The sequence below is a fragment of the Manis javanica genome, chromosome 3, assembly GCF_040802235.1.
Source record: "Manis javanica isolate MJ-LG chromosome 3, MJ_LKY, whole genome shotgun sequence".
NCBI lineage: Eukaryota > Metazoa > Chordata > Mammalia > Pholidota > Manidae > Manis > Manis javanica.
Window position 1 is genome coordinate 24,283,423 of NC_133158.1, and position 25,505 is coordinate 24,308,927.

The 25,505-nt window shown below is 37.8% G+C and overlaps 1 protein-coding gene across 9 annotated transcripts in view; it reads left to right on the plus strand.

Moving 5' to 3' along the window:
* CNTN4 (contactin 4) overlaps nucleotides 1–25,505 on the plus strand; it is a 927,209-nt gene that overhangs the window by 845,788 nt on the left and 55,916 nt on the right. For all 9 annotated transcript variants that reach the window (XM_073230952.1, XM_073230946.1, XM_037019370.2 and 6 more), the window contains one exon: nucleotides 8,116–8,243. In XM_073230952.1, coding sequence (XP_073087053.1) covers nucleotides 8,116–8,243 — 128 coding nt within the window. The remainder of the gene's footprint in view (nucleotides 1–8,115; nucleotides 8,244–25,505) is intronic.

The following is a 25,505-nucleotide window of genomic DNA, read 5'->3' on the forward strand; positions in this document are numbered from 1 at the left end:
TGGAGAACCAGTGTTGGAGGTGGAATTCAGATTCCCAAGGCCTGAGAGCCAGAGGAGCCCATGGTTTAAATCCCAGTGTTGAGTCCAAAGGTCCACGAACCAGAAGCACCAATGAGGGCAGGAGAGGATGAATCTCCCAATAAAAACACAGACAGCAGATCCACCCTCCCTCTGCCTTTTTGTTCTGTGCAGACCTTGAAAGCATTGGGTGATGCCCATCTGCATTGGTGAGAGCCGTCTTCTTTGCTCAGCCCGCCAGTGCAAAAGCTACTCTCTTCCAGAAACACCCTCACAGCCAAATGGAGAAATGATGTTTTACCCACTATCTGAGCATCCCTTAGCCCAGTCAAACTGACACATAAAGTTAACTATCACAAGTTAAAATGGCCTTTAGATTTTATTAGACAGCCCAATTCAAACCAAAACAAGTCCTTTCTTCTTCTCAGAGCAAAGTTTTCTTTCTTTTTGCCATCTGTAGCACACCAAGGATAGTGAATCTGCCAGGTTTTTCTTATTTCTCAACTGGCGCAAGGCCAATAATAGCTCTACTAAGTCCATGTCTTCAGCTCTGTTGGTCACAGGCTAATTCTCCAGTTGATAGGTTGAATATACAAATCTTAATCTCTTGTCTCTTCATTACCAGTTCTCCACTCCTCAGAGTTTTGACTATTTCATGGATGTTGTATTCTGAAACGATGTTGTAGTATCGTTGCCTCAAGGACAAGTAAAGATGCTCTATCTCTCAGAAACAGTTTAGTTCCCATGCAGAGCTACTTAGAAAACCATAGGCAGTTATTTTTGCATATTACCAATTACCACACCAAAACTGTCCTTCATACTCCACATCTGGTTGTTAATATACCACATGAAGAGCAATAATTCCAAGTCTCTGTTAGCTACTTCTGGGGAAGGGCCAGGCCCCATACAGAAGGGAAGAGGACTGACTGGTGAGTGAGAGCAGTGGCAGTAGGCCCACGGGTGCAGACCCCCTCCTCTGCACTCCCCTCCCATCCTCTAAGGACTGCAAAGTAGGCCCTGAAACCTCTTGCTCAGCCCAGGCCAGCAACCATGGAAAGTTTCCTCTCTAGATTCCCGTTACAGGCTGAATAATGTCTCCTAAAGTTCATGTCTGCCAGGAACTTTGCCATGTGACTTTAGTTGGAAATAAGGTCTCACAGACATAGTAAGGTTAAGAAGAAACAATACTGTATTAAAGTGGGTCCCTGTCCAATGTCTGGAGTCCTTGTAAGAAGAGGGCAATATGGATACAGACATATGCACAGAGGGAAGAGACAAAGGGAAAACACCGTGTGCCAATAGAGGCAGAGATCGGAGTGATCCAGCTGGAGACACCAAGGATCGCTAATGGTCGCCAGACACTGGGAGAAAGGCAAGGAGGGATTCTCCCTCTGAGCCTCCAAAGGGAACCAACTCTTTCAGCACCTTGATTTTACACAGTTCCTAGGAACTGTGGGCTAACGCATCCCTGTTGTTTTAAGCCACCCAGTTTGTGGTACTTGCCAGGGTAGCTCTAGGAAACTCTTTGAGTGCTATGTCCGGGGTGGGGAGAATCCAAGATGGAGAGAAATGTGGCCTTCAACCTGAAGGCTACCCTCAAGTCCTGTTCCACTTACTCAGCACAGGGCGATAGTCTAAAGTAATCTGAAAGCCCGCAGGAGCAAGGTAGGAACATGAATGAGCAGTTCAAGCCAACATGGAACTAGAAAGCCCACCTGCTGCCTAAAGGAGCTGCTGCTCCTCCCCTCCAGCCCTTGGGTGCCTGAGGGGATGTTTTGCAGTACATCCCATTTATCACAGTTAGCCAGGAATGAGTTTATATATGAAATCTCCCAATTATTTAGATTAAAAGAAAATTCTAGGCAGAGTGAAGCAGATACTTCTGCGGCGAGGCAGCCCTCCCTCTGGTCTAATGATGAGGGTCTGGCTGACATGTGCCCAGTCTGTACTCTCTCCTGAGGCACAGCAATCCCTGGTTTGGGGATGTCTGACTTTCCGCCCTCATTCATGGACACCACTGGGGCCCTCAGCGCCAGGAGTCCTGAGACAGTTCCACTGTCCTGCCAGTTTGCTTGAGCTGAAAACTAGCAGTACTTATATTAACCATGTTTGAAGTTTTACAATATATTTTAGCCCTGTAGGAGTATTAACCACCCTTATAACATGTAATCTATTCTTTCATATTCAGGCAATCAACTTCCAAATATGTTTTCTGGAACTTACCATGTATAAAAGACAGGAAAAGCCTGTTATGACCCTTTAAAATTATACATAATTTACAGTAAGTTTTGTTACTCCTCATCTGAAATATTAAAGACAATTTAAAATTTAACTTAGTTTGAAACTTCCATTGTTGGTTGTTTGTTGAAATCATTAATCCACAATTGTCCCCTTCATAGAAGGGGAGGAGCAGTTTTATAAGCTGTAATTTAAAGAGATTGACTTATGAAAGAAGTGTTTCCTTAATACTCAAAAGCAGATGAGGATACGTGCCTCTGTCACGAGCAGTTGGGCTTCCAAGCAGAACTCAGAAAATCGTAGGTTGCCATTTTGGGATAACCCTTCCCTTTAGGGTGATACAATATTGTGGAGTTGGCAGCTTTTGTCATCTGTTACAAAAGCCCCCAAAAAGGAAAGATCAGCATTTTTAAAGGTCCACTGTCCCCAGACTGGTTTTGATTTATAGGACTGACAAGGTCAGGTCTTCAATGGCTCTAATCCAGAGCCTCATATTAAGAAAGAGAGATTCAATTTATCTCATAATTCCAGATAGGCTCCTTTCCTCTGTGGATCTGAAATCTCCAAATGAAGTGGGGGACCAGCTGCCTCTCCATGCAATGGGTAATTTAGTACGTTGTGAATTAGATGACCTCTTTTCATGTATGGAGAATTAAATCACGTATCACCTTTATTTTTATGACTTGGTGCTTTATCATCTTTGACTTTTCTCTGATATTATCAATGATTTTAAAAGAGCCTACAGGTAGGTCAGGCTAACTTGTTCTAAGCCAGGAACAGATTTGCATTTTCAATTCCTTTTATCTACTTAATCACTATTTGTATTAGAAATAATTCAGAGTTTAGTATCAAGCTAATAGCTGTAAATCAGTCGATAGTCTGAAATGGGGAAAGCAAAATGTAATGGAAACTTTGAAATCTCATCAAGAAACAGACATGAAAATCAAAGTATCCTTGAATTGGATTCAGGCACTATATTCATGCTAAAAAAATGAATGTAGAAATATTAGAGAAAAGCCTAATATTGGGTGTGGGATCCAAATTGAAAGGAAACAAGTATCCAAATATTAATATTGAGTTGCATTTCAAAAGTTCCTTAATTTAGTCCAAATTTTTAGCATCCCAAAGCCCAGTGCTAGTACTCAAAACTCCCATCAAATTCAGAGCAACAGGACATTGTATACTTTGCCATTATGTTTAGAAATAAATAACCAAACACATATATGATATAGCTGGTCTAAAGAAAGAGCAGGTCAATTTTTTCATCTGCCATAATAAAGTTAATCAGTCTCCTGTCAATGTGTTCTGTAAAGGTGGCCATCAAAGAACCATCTGGAGAATCCGTTTGCTCCTCTCCACTTTCATTGACACTATCTCCTTAACAAGTTCACTGATTTCTTCAAGAAATTGGACTCTCCAATTCAGATTGAATCCCAGTTTCTATTATCTTAAATTATTGCCTCATCTCACTGGGACATCCAAGGAGGCTGGCTTCAGGCATGGATGTAAACAGGGACTCAGATATCCTAAGGTCTCTCCTCTTTCTCTTCTGTGCTCAGTTTTCCTTTGCTTGGCTTCTTTAATGCATGCTTTCTATGGCAGGCAAGATGACTGCTGACAGTCTAGATTTCCATCTGCGAATGTAATAATTCAGCAGAAAGAGATGTTTCTTTAAATAGCTCCCAGTTTTGGTGGCATGACTATCCTTAAAACCAATCACTGCAGAGAATGGGGTCTCCTGATGGGCCAGACCTCAGAACATGTAGAAATGTGTGTGTTATGGGATAAAACACATTGGGATTATTTCTAGATGTCTAATCATCAAAGGTCCTCCTGATTTATATAGGCCTAGTATATGTGAGTGTTTAATAAATATCTAGGAGTCAATGAGTCCAAATCTCATCCCCGCTCTGTGACTATTTTTGTTACCCATGTCCTTTACTAAGCATAATAATGTGTTGTAGTATTTCAGATGGCAGAACTACTTTGTAATAGTGTTAGCTGTTAACAGAGTCTTTCATTAATGTTTGTATCAATGGATCTAGGAGTATACAGAGCTTTAGTTAATAGAACAATTTGGCTGATTTACTTAGGTGGTATGTTTTATGTGTCAGGCACTCTTCTGAGTGCTGCATATCTTTACAACAACCCTAGGAGATACAGTTACTTTTATTCTAGTATCTCAAATAAGGAAATTTATGTACAGAGACATTAATAACATAGCTCATAAGTGTCACAAGCCTGATTTGAGCCTAGACAATCTAGTTCCAGGGTTTATGTTCTTAATCACTACACTATATTGCTTGGGTAAAAAAAGTGGTTGAATTTCACAAAACAACAGTTCCCCCAACTTCATATTACCCACACATTTGGATTCTACCTAGGAAAAATAAGCAGTCACAGCAATATGATATAATTGAATGACAGCTACTAAAAATTGCGCCTTTTACAAATTAGCTCCTTCACTGACCTTCTGCACTTTCTGAAATTCTATCATGGGAAGCTTAACTCTTTTACTCAACTCTTTGTTATAAAAAAACAGGGACGAATCAAACACTAAACCAGTGTCTGGCACTGAAATCTTTGAAGTTGATAGTTCTATGATAGTTTGTAAAATTACCTTGTCATTTCACAAAGCCCATAGGAAATTGGACACAGAAGAGGATCCCCTTTGAGGACAGGGGGCAAAGAGAACCTTGTGAGAGACTGTGAGAGACTGCCTGGGTCCCAGATGGATAGCAACAAGAAGGGTGCCTTTTGTGCAGTGGAAAAACCAATATTAGGGTTGCAGGAATGGAAATGACACTGGGAAAGACATTTGTTCAATACTTTGCAGTTAATACAACTTTTTGTAAAAGATAAATCATCTATAATATCCTATGAGATTAAAAAAAATAAAAACTCATATAGATCAGTAGCTCTCAACTGGGAATGATTGTGCTCCCAAGGAACATTTGTCAATATTTGGAGATAGTTTTGATTGGGAAGAGGGGCAGAGCTACTGTACCCCAATGGGTAGGGGACAGAGATGCTGCTAAATATCCTCCTCAAGACAAAGAATTATCTGATCCAAAAGGTCAGTAAGGCCAAGATTCAGAAACCCTTAACTTGGCCACATCATCCACTTAGCAAATATCACGGTCAAGGCTGAGACTCTGGTCATATGATGACAAATCTTTTACTTGTTTACTTATTCATATCCTTTGGCTTTATACTGTGTGTTAAAGGTGATTGCTTTAGGTTTGGGGAATTACAATACCATTTTAAATAGCATAAATTATAAATAGGTGTCTGTGCTTTGAAAGAGTCAGCTCACCCCTCAGAGTGTTTAATATGCCCCAGGCCTGTTAGCTCATGGAAGATGACTCCACATCCACAGCACAAACATTTCCTCACTTACTGAGTTCTCATGTGCCGGCATTTCACAATTTCCAGTGCATTATTTTATAAATAGGAAAATGATTAACTCCTTTAAAGCTATTTTTGTGGTAATTGAGGTAATTATGATTTAATCATCACTCTATTTTTGTCAGTAAATGCAGTCTCTGGCTAATGGGCTATCATATGGTCCTCAGTAGGCAACTGTTACGTGTGTATTCATGGTGTGAGTGAACAAGGGACCTCCTTGTCTGTACCTTGTACACTGATTTGGAATGACCCAGTTGATTTCCATATTGAGTTCACATTGTCAGACATGATAGTTGGAATGCAAAAAGCAGGGTGATTTAATTACTATATTAAAGTATGTTGAAAGAATGTTGTCCAATTTCCCTCACAGGTGCAAATGACTAAATAAGAGGACACAGTTCTAAAGATGAAAGAAATCCACTATCTAATAAATAGCAAGAAATGTGCTAGGAATCTCACTGACCCTATCTTACCTCATTATTGCTATCAGTCTATCAGATTGTTATTATTAGCTCCACTGTACAGATAAGGAAGCTTAAACAGAAAGTTAAGCAAGTTGCTCCAATCACACAGCTAGAGCTGTCAGAACTGGAATTTGAACACTCATCCTTCTGATCCCAACATCCTCTGTAGAGCTCCCACACCATATCAGTCTGAGTCAGAGACTCTAGAACAGGGTCATCAGGAAAGCTGTAGCTTCTCCATGCCTCCGACCCTTCCCAAAAAGTACGTATGGTATTTGTGACCCAGTGTGTTTAAATCTTCACTTGTGGTTTTAAAATGCTTACCCAAAAGTTCTATTAAGTGAAGTTATGCTCATCCTAGACTGCTTGTTTCAGATATTTGTGAAATACTTTGTTAAAGCTAGCACCATACCGGGTGGGTCAGCCACTCTGAATTCCTATAACATATTATTGATTTTTTCTTTGAGGATATTTATTTATTTACTTATTCACTCAGCCAGGTAACATACTTACAGGGCATCCAGTACACGTCATCCTATATACTAGATCCAGGAGATGGAGTTGTAAGACCAGTAGTTGCTGCCCTCAATGAAGCTAATATCCCATGAGATAAGGGAACAAGTAAACAAAACTTCCAGCTTTTGTTTAATGGAAGAAATAAAGTGGCTACAAGAGAATAACAGGGAAACCCACTTTAGGCGAATGAGTCAGGAACAGTATTTTAGAAAACACGACCAGTAAGTTGAGATCCCAAGAGGGTGAGAAGGTGGCAGCTAGGTTCTGATGGCAAGTCAGTCAGAAAGCAAATAGAAAGGCCTTGAGGTGGGAAAAGGTTTCAGATATTCTAGAAACTTACAGAAGGCCTGTGTGATTAGAGTTCATTGAAGGACAGAAAGATTAGAATGAGTAGACAAGAAGAAGGCAGAGGCTAGACCCATTAGGCCTTGTAGTTTCTGGAAAGGACTTTATTCTGAGTGAAATGGGGAGTCAAAGAAGGTCCTTCAAACCTGGGGAGTAATGTGATCTGATCTATATTTTAAAAGATATTCTGTCCATTGGAGAGCGCACTTGAGGGGTGAGAGTACAATAGGCCAATCATTTTAAGAGGCTATTTTGATAAGCTAGGCAAGGAGGGAGCAGAAGAGATCAAAAGAAGTGGGTAGATTTGAAAAAAAGACAGTAGAGATTCAGCAGACATTTACCTTGAATGAACTGCATACATTTTTATTTCTCCAACTAACCTCTAAGCCTGCCTGTCTTACTCATCTCTGCCAAAGGATGTTGGAGTCTTCCTCTTCTACTGTAGAGTTGTTGACAGTGGGGATCTCTAGAATCCTTCCTGTGTCAGTTTTGGGTCTGTCAGTGAAAGCATTTCCTTCTCACCAGGTAGTATGTATTTGTCCCTAATTGTGGGCTCTGAGATGTGCCATCCACATTTGCTCTTCTGCCAAAGTCATACCATGTTGTGGAATATATTAACTTTTTTTAAGTTCTGTTCTTGCCTCTCATTAAAAGTATATTATCTGACACATTTCAGAAATAAATACACTTAATAATAATTCATTTAACTTAAATCTCTCATCTAGGAGAAAACACTTGAATGAAAATGCATGAAGTGGCCAATCCGTGAATTTTTTTTTTTTGATTCCTTAGCTGTCTTGAGACTAGTGGTGATTTATAATAAGTTTCCCTTTGCATAATATAGTTAGAGCTGCCCAAGAAAGAGAATGGCTGCAACCTATTGAATATTTATAATAGTTATTACAATAGAATGTTGAGACCATTTTAGCAAGAAAAGTATTAAAATTTACTAGTCACATGTCCCAGTTATGTTTGTCTATGTAGACAAATATCCTAAAGAAAGATGAGGCTGTCAAGAGATATAGCCATGATTTATATTTTAAAAGATGACAGAATGACAGAAATAATTTCAAGTTAGTGATACAAGATAGAGTTACCATTTTTGGGTTATTTGCTTTGATTTCAGAATCACCATTTCTGAAGATGGAAGCCTCAGGATCGTCAATGTGACTAAATCAGATGCTGGAAGTTATACCTGTATAGCCACTAACCATTTTGGAACTGCTAGCAGTACTGGAAACCTGGTGATAAAAGGTAATGAGTAACCCAGAGAACACACACATTAATACATGTCTCATCATTTCTAATAATGTGAGCTACAGAAGTGGCATCATTCATATAAATATGTACAGATATCCCTGTGTTGCTAAATTAATTCATCATGGCAAACACGATAGGATTAACAATTCTTAGAGAACTGTTGGTAATGAATATGATTGAAAGGCTATCTTATTTCAGAATCATCCAATACAATTTTGAGAATTACAGCTATTGTATCTATTATAATATTGTAACTAATGTTATCTTCTAGCCTTTAATTAAATTTCTTTCAAGCCTCTATAGATTTGAAATTCATGTCTAGGAACCCTGAGCTAACAAATTAAAAACCCACGACTCAATACTATTTTTAGCAAACATTGTTTAAACAATGACATTGAGATTTTTAAAAGAGCTGCCCCAGTTATTCAGAGATATGAATACAGATTATTATACTAATAAAGGGCTTTGATCGCCTCTGCACTTTGCTTTAGTCACCCTGCCAACCCTGTCAATTTTAAGGAAATAAAATTTTCCACATACTTTAGCCTGGGTGCTTTATGACAGAAGGTCCTTTATGCTCTTAAGCACAGCACGTGGTATGAGTCTTCCAACACCAGGTTGACAGTATGCACTGAAAGCATTAAGTTAAAATTGTTAAGGATGAGATATTACTTTACGTTTAATTTGCACTCCTATCACTTTATATCTTGCTGAGTCACAGAATTTTTGAGTTGAAGGGATCTTGGTGATGATCTAACTGAAGAAGATAAAGCTCAGGGTTGGTGACTATGTCAAGGTCTCCAGGAGAGGAGGCACATTAACCTAGGAATCCTGATTTTGTATTTGCCTTGGTTCTTTCTACTATAACAGGAAATTATTTTTACTCATTTTTCCTATTTCTCCATAATATATGTAACTCAGTCACATGTTATTTCCTTCTTGCCCATTTGTAGCTCCCTCTGTGTAGCTCCTAAGTAAGATAGCCTAAGGCAAATAAAAATATCCACAAGGAATATTTGCGTCAATTTTAACTTAGAGAAGAAAGCTAAAAATTACCTAATTATATATTTCAGGGTCATTGGAGGTTGGAAAAATTGTACCATTTGGGGAGGCCTTTTTAATCATAAACATACTTGTCTACGCAGATCAAAGACTGGAAGTCCAAGAGTCAGAAGTAAATCTGTATTTACATTGACTGCCACTATTTCAGTCTATTAATTATTCACTCAGAGCAATAGCACAGGCATATTACTGTGCATTCGCTCTATTTTATAGAGCAAAGGAAAAAGATTTGTTAGATAATATTTATAAAACAAAGTTCCAGTTCGCAGTCTTTGCTAATGAATGGCGGCTTCAGCTACAAGAGGAAACAGTGATGAGCGAGGACCAGGAGGTACCTCCAGGTCTCAGAGCTGGTTAATGGCAGAGCTGGGACTAATTATAGATTATTTGCTAGTTATGGAGATACAGGAGAATACTAGGCAGCAGCCTTAAGTGGTGATTAAGAGGCTGGCTGAGAGTCAAGAGAGATCTGGCTTTGAATCTCATTTCCTCCACTTACTAGCTCTGTGACCTTGGACAAAATAATTAACCTGTGTGGGGATAAGAGCAGTGTCTGCCTGTAAGGTTGTTTTGATGACAGAGATAATCCATTAAGTGCTTAACATGGTGTGCCTAACACTTAGGAAATACTAGTATTTGTTTCATTGTTGTTGATGATTATATTTTAATAAAATCACTATACATACATTCTAAATCTTACTGAAAGGAACATTTTATGAAGTTTCCACCCTGAACCTATTAAAATCATTAGTAAAGAAGAGTGAATCTGCCCCAAAGAAATGAATGAGGGTGTGAAAGATCATAAACACCTAAACCTAGAATCCATATAGATGCTACATTGTTTAAGTGGGATGTTTTTGCATCTAATAACAAGTTATGTCCCATATTTGATTTAGCATCCTTCTCATAAGCCTTGACTTCCTCAGCTCTCAAGAAGGTTGGCAGAAAAGAAAGCCCTCTTTTTCCCATCCCAGTGGTACCACCAGCCCCAGGACAAAATCACTCTCACTCATCCATGTAATTTCCTGCTGCTTGTCTTGTACCAAATAACAGTGCAAAGTTTACAGCTATACCATGATGAAGGATTCTGTGGTTGCCTTGTATTTGGGAGTGGATATAAGTGTTGCTGAGATAGTAACTTCTACCTATTTTAAGAAACTAAATGCTTTATTTCTTTCTTTCTAGTAAAATGTAAATAGTAACCCCCAAGTATGATATGAGATAGTTTTAGGCAGTTCATTGTTAAACTGTTTTTAATTTAGTGATAATTTGTTTTTTTCAATGTGTGTTAGGAAAATATTAGTTTTTCATTAATGGCAATGATTTAAAAACCCTGCTTTTAAAAATATGTAAGTAAAGAAGTGAGTCAGTGTAAAGAAAAATATTAAGTGAATAGTTTTTGTTAGATACACAATACTACTTTGGTTTTAGGTATACAACATAGTGATTCAACAATTACAACATTATGAAATACCATGGTAAGTGTACTTACCATCTGTCCCCATACAAAGATATTACAACATGATTGATTATATTCCTCATGCTGTTATTTTTGCCTCCATGACTTATTTTACATTTGCTAGTCTATATGTCTATATCCCTTTCACCTATTTCTCCCATTCCCCCACATCCCTCCCCTGTGGTAACCACCAGTTTGTTCCCAGTGTTTATGAGTCTGTTTCTGTTCATTGGTTTGTTCATTTCTTTTTGTTTTTGTTTTTAATTCCACATGTAAGTCAAATCATATGGTATTTGTTTTTCTGTGACTTATTCACTTCACACAATGCCATCTAGATCTATCCATGCTGTTGCAAATGGCAAAATTTCGTTGTTTTTTTATGGCTGAGTGATATTCCATTGTATATATATATATATATATCAAATCTTCTTTATCCATTCATCTATCAATGGACACTTAAGGTTGCCTCCATATCTTGGCTATTGTAACTAATGCTGTGATAAACACAGAGGTACATATATCTTTTTGAATTAGTGATTTTGTTTTCTTCAAATTAAATATCCAAACATGAGATTATTTAGTATAAATTCCCAGAAGTGGAATACCAGAAGCAGGTTGCATGGAATTTCTATATTTAATTTTCTGAAGAAACTCTGTAGTGTTTTTCCATAGTGGCTGCCCCAATTTACATTCCCACCAACAGTGCACAATGGTTCTCTTTTCTCCACATCCTTGCCTATTAATACTTGATACTTTTTGTCTTTTGAACAGTAGTCATTCTGACTGGAATGAGGTGATACCTCATTGTGGTTTTGACTTGCACTTCCCTGATGATTAGTGATGTTGCACATATTTTCATATGTCTGTTGATCATTTTTATTCTTTCTCTGGAAAAAATTCTATTCTGGTTCTCTATCCATTTGTTAATCAGATTATTTTTTTAGTTGGTGTTGAGTTGTGTGAGTTCTTTATATATTCTGGATGTTAACCTCTTTTTAGATATATTATTTCCCAATACATTCTTCAGTATGGTATGTTGCCTTTTCATTCTGTTAATGGTTTCCCTTGCTGTGCAGAAGCTTTTTAGTTTGATGTAGTCTTACTTGTTTAATTTTGCTTTTCTTTCCTTGCTTGGGAAGACACTATGCAGAAAAAATTTGCATATATATATTAGTAGTTTTATGATTTCAGGTCTTACATTTAGTTCTTAATCCATTTCAAGTTTATTTCTGTGTATGGTATAATACAGTGATCCAGTTTCATTCTTTTGCATGTAGCTGTCCAGTTTTCCCTGCACCACTTATTGAAGACTGTCTTTGTTGTAGATTAGTACAAGTGTGGGCTTATTTCTGGGTTCCCTATTCTGTTTCACTGATCTTTCTGTTTTTATGCCAGCACCATACTGTTATGATTACAATAGCTTTGTGGTATAGTTTGAGACCAGGGAGCATGGTACCTCCAACTTTGTTCTTTCTCAAGAGGTCTTTGTCTATTCAGGGATTTTTGTGGTTCCATACACATTTTGAATATTGGGAAACCCGATTTATGGAAAGGACCTGTAGGGAAGTGTGACAGGATCAGTACACGCCTGTCTGTGCTGACCACATGTTTTGCCGAGGCACATGGAACACTTCAAACACTGAAATTCCCTAATAGGTGAGAGAAAGGAAAGGGCTGGAGCAGGAAGAGCCTGGTGGCCTGTGAAGGAAAAGGGGGCAGAGATTTGTAGGTATGAGCATGAGGTCAAATAAGTTAGCAATCCTGTTACATTGGATAAGGTAAGAAGGTACTTGAGGGAACGTTTGTCTCCCATTGCTCAGTTTTTACTTCCATTGCCATTAATGTGTGCAGAGGGGCAGCCAGACCGCCAGGTCTCTGAGAAGGATATTAATATAAACAGAAATACAATTTAGAAATCTGCCCCATGAAGCATGATAAAAGCAAAGAAAACCATTCTGAACTCCACATGAGCTGTGTCATATACTGATTCAAACATCAGAATGTTTGAGCCCTGTACCTTTAATGTAAATGTAACAGTTTTGCCCAGAATATGAGAGTGCTGTTTTTTAATTCAATTTTGAGTTCTGCAAAGAGACTAATTTATCAGAGAAGGTGTTCTCCGGCCTTAAAATGAGCTTATATTCATTTTGATCTCCTCATATGTCTGATTAAAACACTGTGAAGGTCAGACATCAGAACACATCTTCTATAACCTCTTTTACAGTAATTCTATCATTAACAACACTTTTGAAATCCTATTCTCTTCCCACGCTGTTGTTTTGAAGAGAGGCTGAATATAGTGTCAAACACAGGGTCAGTAAGTAAAAGGAGAGAAAGAGGGAACCATTCCACTATGGCAGGTATAGGAGGTTTAAATAAATCTCTGGCGGGCAACCATAACATGAATAAATATTCAAATTATGCATGAGCAGGCTTCCCAACTGCAGAATTCTGCCAGGCACCCAGGGGCTCTTGATTATCATCCCATCATTTGAATTTCTGAATTTTACTGATTTTATTTTTTTTAAACTAGTTATAGTATATTTGGGATTTGGTTTGCTGTTTACTTAAGGAAGAACAGTTCTCAAGTCAGACCCCTAAACCCTAATATAAAGCATAATACTTGACCTTCGCACAAAGATATGCTTTTCTGATTATCAACATCATTAAGAATGATATGGAGGTCAAGGCTACACGCAATCTTGGACTTACTAATTCATTTTTATCTCTGTAGCAGAGTTAAAGGCATTGCCATTTTGCATGACACAGTGTCTTTGCTCTACAGGTTTCATATGACAGAAACTTCTAAGTAGCAGTCCTAGAGAAGAGCAACTTAGAGGATCTGTCTTGGATGTAGTTCAGTAAGATAGCTATGGTAACAGCAACCCTAGCTTCTGTTGATCACCTGTTGAGCTCAGAATGAAATTCAGGCCTTAAGTTATGATGCTATTATCATAGTTATCTGGTGGTACTACATCCAAAATGACCTTGAATAATTCTGTGGCTGGTGGTTCCAGACTATACTTTGAGAAATCGTGTCCTTTATCAAAGAACTTTGTACATGCCACCTAGCAAATGAAAGTTTAGTAGAATGCTTAACAGAAATGCAGATTCCTGATGCCTCACCTCTAACCTAATAAATCTAAGGAAAGAGGCCTGGAAAAAACTGCATTTTTAATAAACTCCTTACTTGATCCTCATACACGCCAAAGTTTAAGAAGAACTTTAATTTCAGGGGTTGGGAAATTATGGCCCAAGGGCCACATCTAGCTAGCTAACTAGTTTTGGATATGCAGAGGTAAGAATGGTTTCTACATAACTAGTTAAAAAAATATATCAAAAGCATAATATGTTCAGACATGTGAAAATTTTATAAACTTTGTATTTCACTGTCCCTAAATAAGAGTTTTAGTGGAACACAGCTAAGTTGTTTGTTTATATATTGACTAATTCTTTTTGCACAAGAACAGAGTTGAGTAGTCACAATAGACACCATCTAAGTACCTACATCATAACCTCAGTTTTACCTCTTGACCAGCATAAAATATTGACTACTTAACCCTTTGCATAAGAAAACCTCACTAACCACTTCTTTGGATAACTTTTTCTCTTCCCCATACAGATCTTCAAATTTTGGTTCAAGGGTAGCCTATCCAGGATACACACAACTGGAGTCTGTATGTAACATCTTCTTGAGTCTGATTACAAGCTGGACTCAGTAGGGAGATTTCTTTCCCAGGACCTTAGCTTCACTCTAGTATCAAAAGGCTCAACCTCAGTACTTGGATATACATTGAGAATCCAGAGGCAGACAATCAAATCATTGGCTGAGAGAGAAGTAAACAGTTTGGCAGACCCTGGAATGCTGTGTTCTGTTGGATTCTCCAGGAATTGAGGAGGCTTCACAGTGCTGGGAGACGGTTAGGCTAGGGGATAATCCTAAAGCACAAAACTTATCAACTGGGGTTTTTCAAGACACTAATCTCCTTATAAATTTCTCACTGTCGTCAGCCTAGATCAGTTGAACTGTTCCACATTTAGTTACACATCTGTTGAGTTTCAGGTTGTTCTTTTACTAATAAAATTTTGTGTTTACTTTTGAAGTTGCCTTAGATACAAATTTTACTGATTTAATCAGAATTTTAAGATTTATTAATAACTAAATAAGTCAAAAGATTTCTCTTTTTTCTGTTAAAACTTTTTTTATTCAGTGCACAGAATTACTTTCATAATAAGAAAAATAAATAAATTTGAACTTTGAAAGACAAAGGTTCTCAGTAAAATTTAATTAGGGCCCTATTACCCCTAACAAATTATTTTGTATTTTCATTCTCCAACCCTGCAAAGAGAAGATGCTCCCATGGCTTACTGAACCTTTGATTGATTCCTTCATTGCCAGAATTAGTGCTTATTATCCATCCAATCAAAAGTTTATTTATGTTTAGAAGAAAAGATGCTATCAAATACATATGTATAGCGTACAGAAAGGAAATTTTCTTACCAACACCAAAGAGTTTCCACAGCCTTACTACAGCACACTACATCAAATTCATCTATTTTAACTACAGGACGTTGAAAAATATCAACCTATCCATGCATAGCATGACCAACACAATAATGTTGAGTCTATTCAATGGTAAGCTCTTTTGAAAGTGAGTTTGAAGCCTGTATCTTCTATGTAAAATGATTCAAGGCTTTATCCATATTTGGGGATTCATCAGAAATCGGTAAGCAGCATGGCATTTGGCTGCAAACCCACAACAAATGCTTTTAACACAGGGCCCTTATAACAGGATACATTTCAACCTAATTAGATATCTTCCACTGGAACCAATTATTTCTCAGTGATAATTTAGGGTCTTTCTAATAGGATTAACACAAATTCTGACCAAAGGCACCTAGAGTAGGAAGGAAAAGTTTGTTGTTAGAAGTGCTAAATGCTAATCATGTTAGGTCCTCTGGTAGAAGGACAGTGACTCAAATATTTCAATATTAGATCCTGTTAGATTTAAGAAGTTGGCAACAGTTCACTAAGAATCCTAAAGAAAGGGTAGATAATTGTGTCTCTTATTCTTCCTGTGTTCACAGTGTATAACATAACCTAGAATTTTTTCTACAAAGACATAAAGCCATGATCTTGATCAAACAGACCAGAATAATTTCCCCTGACATTACTGTGAGCTTTAATAAGGACTGGATAAACTTAATAAACTGTGTACCTTTAGCAATATCAATCATGGAAAGAATGATGCCTCTCTGTCTATTTTGTTCTATAAAAAGAGCCTCTCACCTCTTATCATATTGAGAGTTAAGTTTATTAAGATTGCATAGCATGCCAGTCTACCCTGACTCCTCCTGCCCATCATTTCTCCATCCTTAGACCAGAGGAAAGACATAATTATTTAACCTTATGTTTCTCTATGCCACCTCTGCCTTTCCATAGGAGGGCCTTTGTGCTGAAGGCAAGTTTCACATTCTCGGTTTTGGTATGAAAGTGCACTGTGGGCCAACAAGATTTTGAAAACATATCAACCTTGCCAGTAATCAGGGACATGCATATTTAAGCACCAGTACAATTTTTTACATATAGAAGGTTGACCAAAGATACAAATCTAAAAAATCATTCTGTTGGTGAGAATGTGAGGAAAATGGTACCCACCCACTATGAGTAGGAATTCAAATTGGAAAAGACACTGTGGAAAACAAGTAAAATAATAGTCCAATCTCCATGGCCCAGAAATTCCATTTCTGGATATTTACTCTAGAGGTTCTGAAGTAGACCTGTGAAGATATTCATTATGTTGTTATTTGTAATAACAAAAATAAGTAAATACCCCTGCTAATTAAAGTATAATGTATATGGTATCATTTAATATAATGCATGTAGAGTGATACATTAAAAAATTAGTAATAGGAAATAACACCATATAATGTTTAAACGTAAAAATACATGCTCAACGTAAGCACTAATTCATGATACTACTTGTGAAAGAGGGTCCTGGAGCAAGGTTATGTGGAAGAACTTTGGCTGTATTGGTAATATTTTAGTTGGATAAATTTTTAATGTATATTCAGAGAGGGGAAAGTCTGGAGGTCTGTTGACAAAAATGTTAAAGACTATATTAGTTCTAGAAATGGGAACATGAGTATTAAATTATTTTTTTGTAGTTTTATGTGAATAACACTTCAAATTAAAAAGAAAACCTCAAGTCAGAATTCTTCTATGTGTTTAGATACTGCAGTCAAAATTATCCAGAAAGGGAATCTGGTTTTTAACTTCTCTCCCACATGTCGGAGAACAGATGAAACCATTTTACTAGTGATTTTTAACCTGTTTAATCCAAATGTTTTCCTTTAAGTACAAAACTCTACAGTACAATGAAATAAATGGTTTATTTCCTAATGAATCCTGATTAATCAAAATAAACAAAACAAACAAAAAAGGCAAGCAGAATATAACTCTTTGGCTTCATTAAACGTGAAGCACATAATTAATTTCTTTTCCGGCAATTCAAAGAGACTTGTGTGGTACTGATTCAGTTTAATGGAACTTATTACCACAAGCAGATAATAAGAAATATATTGAAGATATCCATCTGGCTTGCACTGGAAATTTCACATGTTTCATTCTTCATGGTTATCACAGACCATACTAATTACCTCATTTCAGCTGTTTTACAATCAGTATGATTTACCTACTAATGTGATAAAATCCTTACTCGAGAGGAAGTTGATATTAAAAAGCATAGATCTCTGACCTACCTCAGCTACCACTTCTAAACACATCCCCAGCATTATTAAAGTTATATATTTTTCAAATACATAAATAAAAATCCATCTCTTTCTCACGCATATCTTTCTAGGTTACATCTGTCATTTTACTTCTTGCAGTACCGTGATTCCCCTACTGTAGAAAGAAATGGTTTATGGTGAGCTCTTCGGTCTATAAAATGTTTAAAAATCAATGTGGTTTATTTTCAGCTATGATATGTTTTCTTCGTTATAATTTCCAAAGCTGAAATGTATTTTAAGTGGCTAATTGCATAATAAATAAAGAAGAAAGTAAAAATTAGCCACTGTGATCTTCTGTTCCTAAATGCCGGAACTGCCTATGGTTGGAGAATATGATGCGCAGTCACACACGCTGGTTTTACACGGACATGGTCTCCCAGCAGCAGGGGCAACGGCGTGTCTGTGTTCTAAGCGGTCTGTCTCCTTGTGCTTTAGAGGTGGTCCCGTGGGGGAAGCCAACACTTGGTCCCAGCTCCAAAAAGGAAAGTCTGTCCTATTGCAAACCCTGAACCAGAAGAGAGACATGTGTCAGAATAATTCATGAGTGACTCTCACTTTCCTTCCTTGGCATTTGTTTTCTGTGCCAGAGGCAGGAGGGGGTATTGCTCTCCCAAAGGAGCAACCCCACCAAACCATAATTGAATTTCTGTATCAGTCATAGGCGATCAAATCTAAGAAAATCGTCCCAAAGGCTGAAAGCCTTTAGGTTAAATACAGAATCTGCCCAAGATGAAGCGAGTTAATTAACACTTCCGTCATCTCTCTGATTTAGTCTAGCAAGATCCATTTCTGAAAGGTTAAAATGGTTGTTTCTCTTATGCAGCCATTTGAGGAGCTGAAAGTAGGTTACTGGTTATGGGAGGAAAAAAAAATGTAAGCAGAACATTTAGAGCAGCCGTGGCTTTGTGCATAGCCTCCTACTACGTCTGCCGTGTGCAAAAGCTCAAGATTTTTAACTGAAGTTTAGAAACATCCACTTTGAAAATTTCCCAAACTGGAAAACATCATATTCTTTTTTTTCCCTTTTCTCTCTCTTCAGGAGTAGAACTGTTTATAAATATAAGTAAAGCTTGGGATCTACCTGAAAGACTGGGATCTAAAGGGTCTAATCAAAAGTGCCTTCCCCTCCATATCTACTTTCATAAGCCCCAGCCCACATCCCTTTGGATGTAATACGTGTCTGAGCCATCGGCTTTGTCCACAACTTAAGTAGAACGTCTGGTCCCCATGCTATTTGTACGAACACTTCTCAACGGTTAAGGCAAAGAAAATTAAATTATAAAGATCAGTGGAATGAATGACAGGACACTGATGCAGTCCAAATGTGAGGAAATGGTCAAGAGATACACAAGACACACTTATCTCCCTCCCTCTAGGACACTGTTGTCCAAAGACCAGAAGCATCAAAATTGTTCCAGGACTTTCTAATAACGTCCAGAGAGGATGCCCCTCAAACACTGTTTATAGGTCATATTTCAGAAAGTGGGGACAATAGAAAGGCAGATACTTTGATTTTCTTTTTAATAGAAAGAAAACGGATTCCATCAACCATATCTCAATGATCTTAACACCAACTACAAGGGAGATTTTTTATCTTCTAAGAGGACTTAGAAGGAAAAGTGGTTGTCACCAGCATAGGATTCTTTAAATTATTTTTAAGTATGTGGTAATCCATGTTATTTATAGAAATATTAGAGGAAAAAAGATAACCTCATCATTCAAAAAGATCCACACAAATATATGTTATATTTTTTCCCAAATTATATCTTGGCATGCATATAGGTATATGTATATAAGTGTATGTGTGTGTATATATTTAAATCTCTATCCATCTGTCTTCAAATATGTAAATAAATGTCTTACCACAAGAAGATCCTACTGTACACCATCTTTTGTAGCCAATAGGGACTCCTGAGCCAGAAACAAGGGATAGCCTTATTTTCTTACAAATCTGTGTCTTTCTCCTGCTAGTCAAAATAGCATCAGCATCAGAACTCCTTTGTAAAAAAAGAAATGTTCTTGATACCTATGTGGTCAAGATAAAGTGAGGAGGGTGGAGGGGAGTTGGGAGGATTGGTTAAAATGGCTCACCCCAAAGTAAGGGGTTAATGTCAAGCTGAGGGGGGATCCCTTTGCCCTCTTTCCTCAGCCTTTTCCTACTGAACTGTCTTGTGTCACTACACATGATGTTACTGATAATATGCTGATCACACGAATCCTTAGGGACTAGATGAATTGACAGAATCAGTATTCAGAATTACCTTGAGAAGACAACCACATGAACCAAAACAACAAAAGTACTTTTAGTAGTGGCAAATATAAAAATTTGTTCTTGGCCCTAAATTCTAGAATCGAGAGAGTCACGTTTTAGGGTCAGGCTGTGTGTTAAAACTCCTAGTTGACTTAAAGTCATTGATAAATCCATCCCTATTCTGTGCTTTAAAAAAAAAATGTAAAAAAGCAAATTGAATCTCAAATGTAATAGACTATCTAAAACTAGAAGGGGAAAATTTAAATAAAATGCTGAAGTAGCAGTGATAAAAATGGTTAGAGGAGGACTGTAGTTTTGTTTTCAGGCTGACACCAACATTAAAGATCAGCCTGGAGGAAGACAGCTGATGTGATGATAGGAGGCGTAACTGAAGAAACTGAGGCAGGTTAGGCCAAAGAAGGGCTTTCAAAGGGTGGGAAGGGAGGGGCGGTCAGTGATTTCAAACATGCAAAGAACTATCAAACTACACGTGACATCAAAGGGCATTTCCAAAATAGATGGGGGAGGAGGGGCAGGGAAGTACTGGAGCAAAGGACATTTGTATTCACTAAAAAGGAAAAAGTTTCAAATAGTTAGACCACGCAAAAGTTAAAACTAATGATTGCTTTATTATTGATGTTGATCAGTTCCAGTCGACTTCAGGGAAACCTTGCAGAAAGAATCCACGTGTCAGGTGGGAGTGTGTGGTCTGAGTGGTCTGAAAGGGATGTGTTCTAGTCATTTTAACCTTTGCATGGCCTACTTGGGTGATTTAAAAACAGTGACCCATATGAACCTCCCAACTTTGAAATGTTATCATTCTAGGATCACATGGTTTTAAAAACTTTTCTCTGTGTTTTCCTACCCACAAGCAAAAGCATACCCTGGCTTGAATTCTGTCATGCTGACTTTTATTTTCTTACTGTGAACTTTTCCCCTTTTTCTCCTCCCAGCATTAATTTTTCCATATAGCAATGCATGTGGGTTGAAAACATTATTCTAATTATGAATAGTATACTTTTAAAATAGATTCCATTAAAAGAGTCTCTTTTCTACATCATTGTGTGTTGGAATTTGAGGCAGTTTAATAAACAGCACCTTTGTTCTATGCCTCAGTTTTAAATTGTTGAGAGGTAAGTCAAGGTAGTTAGACAAATGGCAATCAGATGTCAGCCTTGTTACAGATATAGCTGATAAGAGAGAAGACGGCTAGGTACATAGCAATAGTGGACTTCCTAGTGCTGAACTCCAAATTAGGTAGATCTGTGCCACTGGACAACTTTAGATGTCTCTCGCTGCAGAACTTAGTGAAGAGAGAATCAACCCACCTTCAGTGCTATTGTCACACTTCTGGGAGAAAAAATGGTGCACACACAGTAATCCTTTTTTTTCACTCCAAGCCCACCACTGGCTAAGGAGGAGTGAGGAGAGGAGAGAAAAGAGGGCAGGATGCATCAGGAGTGTTTAAATGTCAGCTGTAGACCATACATTGCAAAGTGGTGGCTCTCATGGCGAATTTCACATGTTTTGTTTGGATATGAGCATGTTGAAAACTTTCTACTTGGAATGCCTTTAAAGGGGGGTGTGCCCTCTCTGCCCCCAGTGTTATTATTCCTATTGTCTTTTATCTTCAAATCACACACTGATGATACTGCCAGGCCCTCTGTAATCACTTGACATGCAACATCAAGGGAGTCTTGTCACTCTGTGGGAAAGGGTGGCCTTTTGATTGTTTCCAATTATTAAATTATTAAAGAGATGTAAATTGACCATGCTGGGAATCTGAGAAGAAGGAGACTGGAGAAGGGCATGTTGCAAATCTTTCTGTTTATAATTCTGTACCAGATTCTACTCTGAATCTGCATTCACTCTCATATCTATACCAGGAGGTTATCAGTGGGAATAGAAACTATTATCTGAATGGACAATATCTTCTCAGGAACAGCCAGTGGTTAATTGGGACAAGGAAACACAAGTTGTATCTCTGAGAAATATGAAGCAAATTGAGGTAGGTTGTCACCCCTCACCAGGAAACAAATTAGTTCTGTCTTTAAAAAGACTCTGCTTTCTCTAGCTGCTGACTTGGAATTCCTGTCAGCTGCCAAAGAAATAGGGAGACTGTTAATTAATGGTACTAAAATAGTGGACATGAAATGCCCATAAATTCATATCTATAAATATTTCTAATTGATTTGACTACTGTTTGAATGACAAAATTTGTGCTAAGATTCAGCTCCAGAAAATCAGGGTGCCATCTTTCAGCTAAGATCATTAGCATACCAGTCTGTTTGGAAAAGCTCTGTCCATAAAGGAAAAGCCATAAACTAGAAACAAATAGCTCTTTCCCTTAGCTAACTTATCTTTGTGGACTCCCTGCCAGCCAGCCTGGGATTGGGGGTGTGGGAGAGATTTTAGCACAAAAAAGAGACAGAAATAATAAAACAGTAGACAGCATGCTAGGTGATAAAGATTGTGAATAATATAAAACTTGGGAAGATATGACCTACTTTTTCTAAATTTTGTGAATAGAGGGATGATTACGATCTAGTGGAAAGTACAGTGAACTGAAGTCCTGCCCACCTGAGCTCTGGTCCCAGCTCTGTTACCCGCCAATTGTGTGATCACAATTAGATCATATCACTCCAGACTGCAGTTTTGTCACCTATAAAATGCAAAGCCTTGAAGAGAGTTAAAGCCTCTTCCAATTCTAAAGTTAGTTCTAGGATTTGATAAAGAAGTACTTAGTTGGAATAAAGCATAAACACCCTCCAATTTCCAATTTCTTTTTCACTCAACAAAACAGAAAATCAACCCAGAGGTACTCTAACTCAGGCTCGAAATCCTTCATGTGCAGGAGATTTGCATTGTGTGAACATTTATTTTGCATGAATTCAGTTTATCCCTAAAGAAAAGAGAAAAATTATGTTGTAAGTGCTATAGGCAGTTTTACTGAGGGGTGGTCATGAGACAAGGATCTGAAAGGACACTAGGCTCAGCATGCTTTGGTCTTCATGTTTTCTTTAAATGTGATTGGCTCGCTACATGGAATGGGATTCCAGTGTTTGATGGCATGTGGATTTCATATAATATGGCCACCAAACACGAGCCAGGCAATTCAACTAGCTCATAGCCAGAGAAAGAGCCGGAGAGAAAAACAGCTCATTTGGGTAGCCTACTGATTCCAAGGTGGTACATTCCTGTGGGATTTTTAAGGGCAGTTTTCAATACAGAAAACATTTGTATTACATACCAACTTTAAAACTGAGCTCTATGTAGTTGTATCAGAAAACAGTTAACCATGCTCATGGATGTTCACAGCAGCATCATAATAGCTCAAAGTGGAAACAACCCACATGTCTATCATATCAGCTGAAGAGTAGGTAGACCAAATATGGTCTATCCATTCAGTGGACTATTTTTCATCCATAAAAAGAAATGAAATACTGATACATCCTACTGAAACATGGATGAACCTTGAAAACGTGATGCTAATGAAAGAATCCAGATGAAAAGGCCACATGTCATTAATTCCATTTATGTCAAATGTATAAAACAGGAAAATCCACAGAAGCAGAATGTAGAACAGTAGTTGTCCATGGACAGGATTGACTCCTAACTAGTACAGGGTTCTTTTGTAAGGCCATAGAATGTTAAAGAATTTAGTGGTGGTTATGGTTGTACAAATACTGATTACACAAAAACCATTGAATAGTATGCTTTAAAGGGGTGAATTTTATTTTAAATGAATCATCTCTGAATTTAAAAAGGAAAATAATACATAATGATCTACTTTCTATACAAAAGAGAGAGAGAGAGAGTGAGGAAGAAGAAAGTGAAAGAAAAGAAAGCAATAAAGTCAGTGTAACAACTGTGAAATCCAGGAATGATATAATTCCTGGAGGTTGACCCATTCTTAGGGTTCACCAGCACCAGCACTCGTATTTACTCCCCTTTCCTTCTCTGACCCACAGGCCCCACACCTGGCCAATTGGCTGTATTCTACAAACAATGTGTGTTTTCTGTTGCTTACCTGGCTTCACAGATAACATGTTTCTGCCCCGTTGATTCTATCTTTTCTTCTCAGTGAGCTTGAGTGCTTCGTCCTGAGCTCCCTCTGATTTGTGCACGCCGCCATCCACTCAGTCCTCCAGGGTCACGGAACTGGGAGCTCTCCTTGATCGCTACCTTGATACTATTCCCATATGGCTTTATGTGCATCTCTCTCATTGCACCTGTCACATTTTTTGTGGCTGTCTATTTATGACTCCTGCTTGATTATTGTTCATTTTTCAATCTCATTGCCAAACATAAAGTTCACCACATTTTGATAAAGTGATGAGAAACAACGTGGGGTTTGCTCTTCTGATGAAGAAGTAACTCTCAGCTAATGGACAGCCAATAATGGTGGGTCTATAGCTCTTTTTTTTTTTGATTTCTTATGAATTATTTTAGTAAAAAAAAAATTATCTGTTGGCCTGTGATCTGCTTAAGAGCTAGAATATTACTGGAAACTCGTATTTCCTTAACATGTTCCTGTCCTAACCCATCCCTCTGCCTTCACCCTGCCCCCAAACCACTGTCCTTCTTTAACACTTTCACTCTTGATCTCTCAGATCCATGCCCACTGTATCCTATAGACAAATGACACTGATAGCTTTGTGCATGGATTAGAGCATAGGCTGTTTTTGTCATCTTCTATTATTAATTTATTCCAATAAAGGAAGAGATGATCTAGTATCCACAGGAAAACAGTACTGGCCACTTTAGCTGACATAGCACACCATCCCAACTGAGTGAGGCAAATGCAAACAGGTATTGTTTCCCCCATTTAAGAGATGAGGAAACTGAGGCTTAGAAAATCAATGTACCATGGTTCAGGTACCCAGCTAGTAAACAGCAATCCCAGAATCAGAATCCAATATTAAAAGTAGATGTCCAATGTGGCCATTATACTCGGCTGTCTCTGAGACATTGAGTCAGATAAGCAAACAGTGAGAAGAGAAATGGTGCCTACATCATAAAAATGTTGATAAAATTAAATGAGATAAACTTTAAAATGCTCAGTACGATATCTGTCCAAGTGGTAAGCATATAATAAATGTTGGTACTAAACATTACTACTGTCATTATTGTATAGATTGCTAATTCTAAGTCTGAGACCTCTGCAAAATCTCCTGTGAAAGCCCCTAGCCAACATGGAGTGAGCTAGCACTGCTGGCTGTGTCACTGGATCAATTACCTGGAGACCATGTTGCTGAGACACAAGGGGTAGAAGTGGTATGTTGTGCTCTGGGTAATATCAATCCCACCAGGACACTGTCCAAGGCAAACCTTAGTGCTGCAGTATATGGTAGCGTCTGCTCCAGGTGGGCTTCAATAACCTTCATTTTAGCCTAATTGGTTTCTAAACCTGGGTGACCTTGACCAGAATCCATAATCTCTCTGAGCCACAGTTTTCTTATCTAGAAAGTGAGGCACATCTGCTTCATTTCTGTGTGTATTTATGTGTTTTCTATTGTTTTTGTCCTGATAATGTCATAAGAAGCAGGGTGTATTTGTGTGTATGTGTGTGCAAATGTGTGCACGTGCATGTGAGTTTGTCTTTGTTTTTCATGTTATTTATATTCATACTATAATTACAATATTATGAGGTATTTGGATAATTTTTCTCTGTATGCTAAAACTCACCACC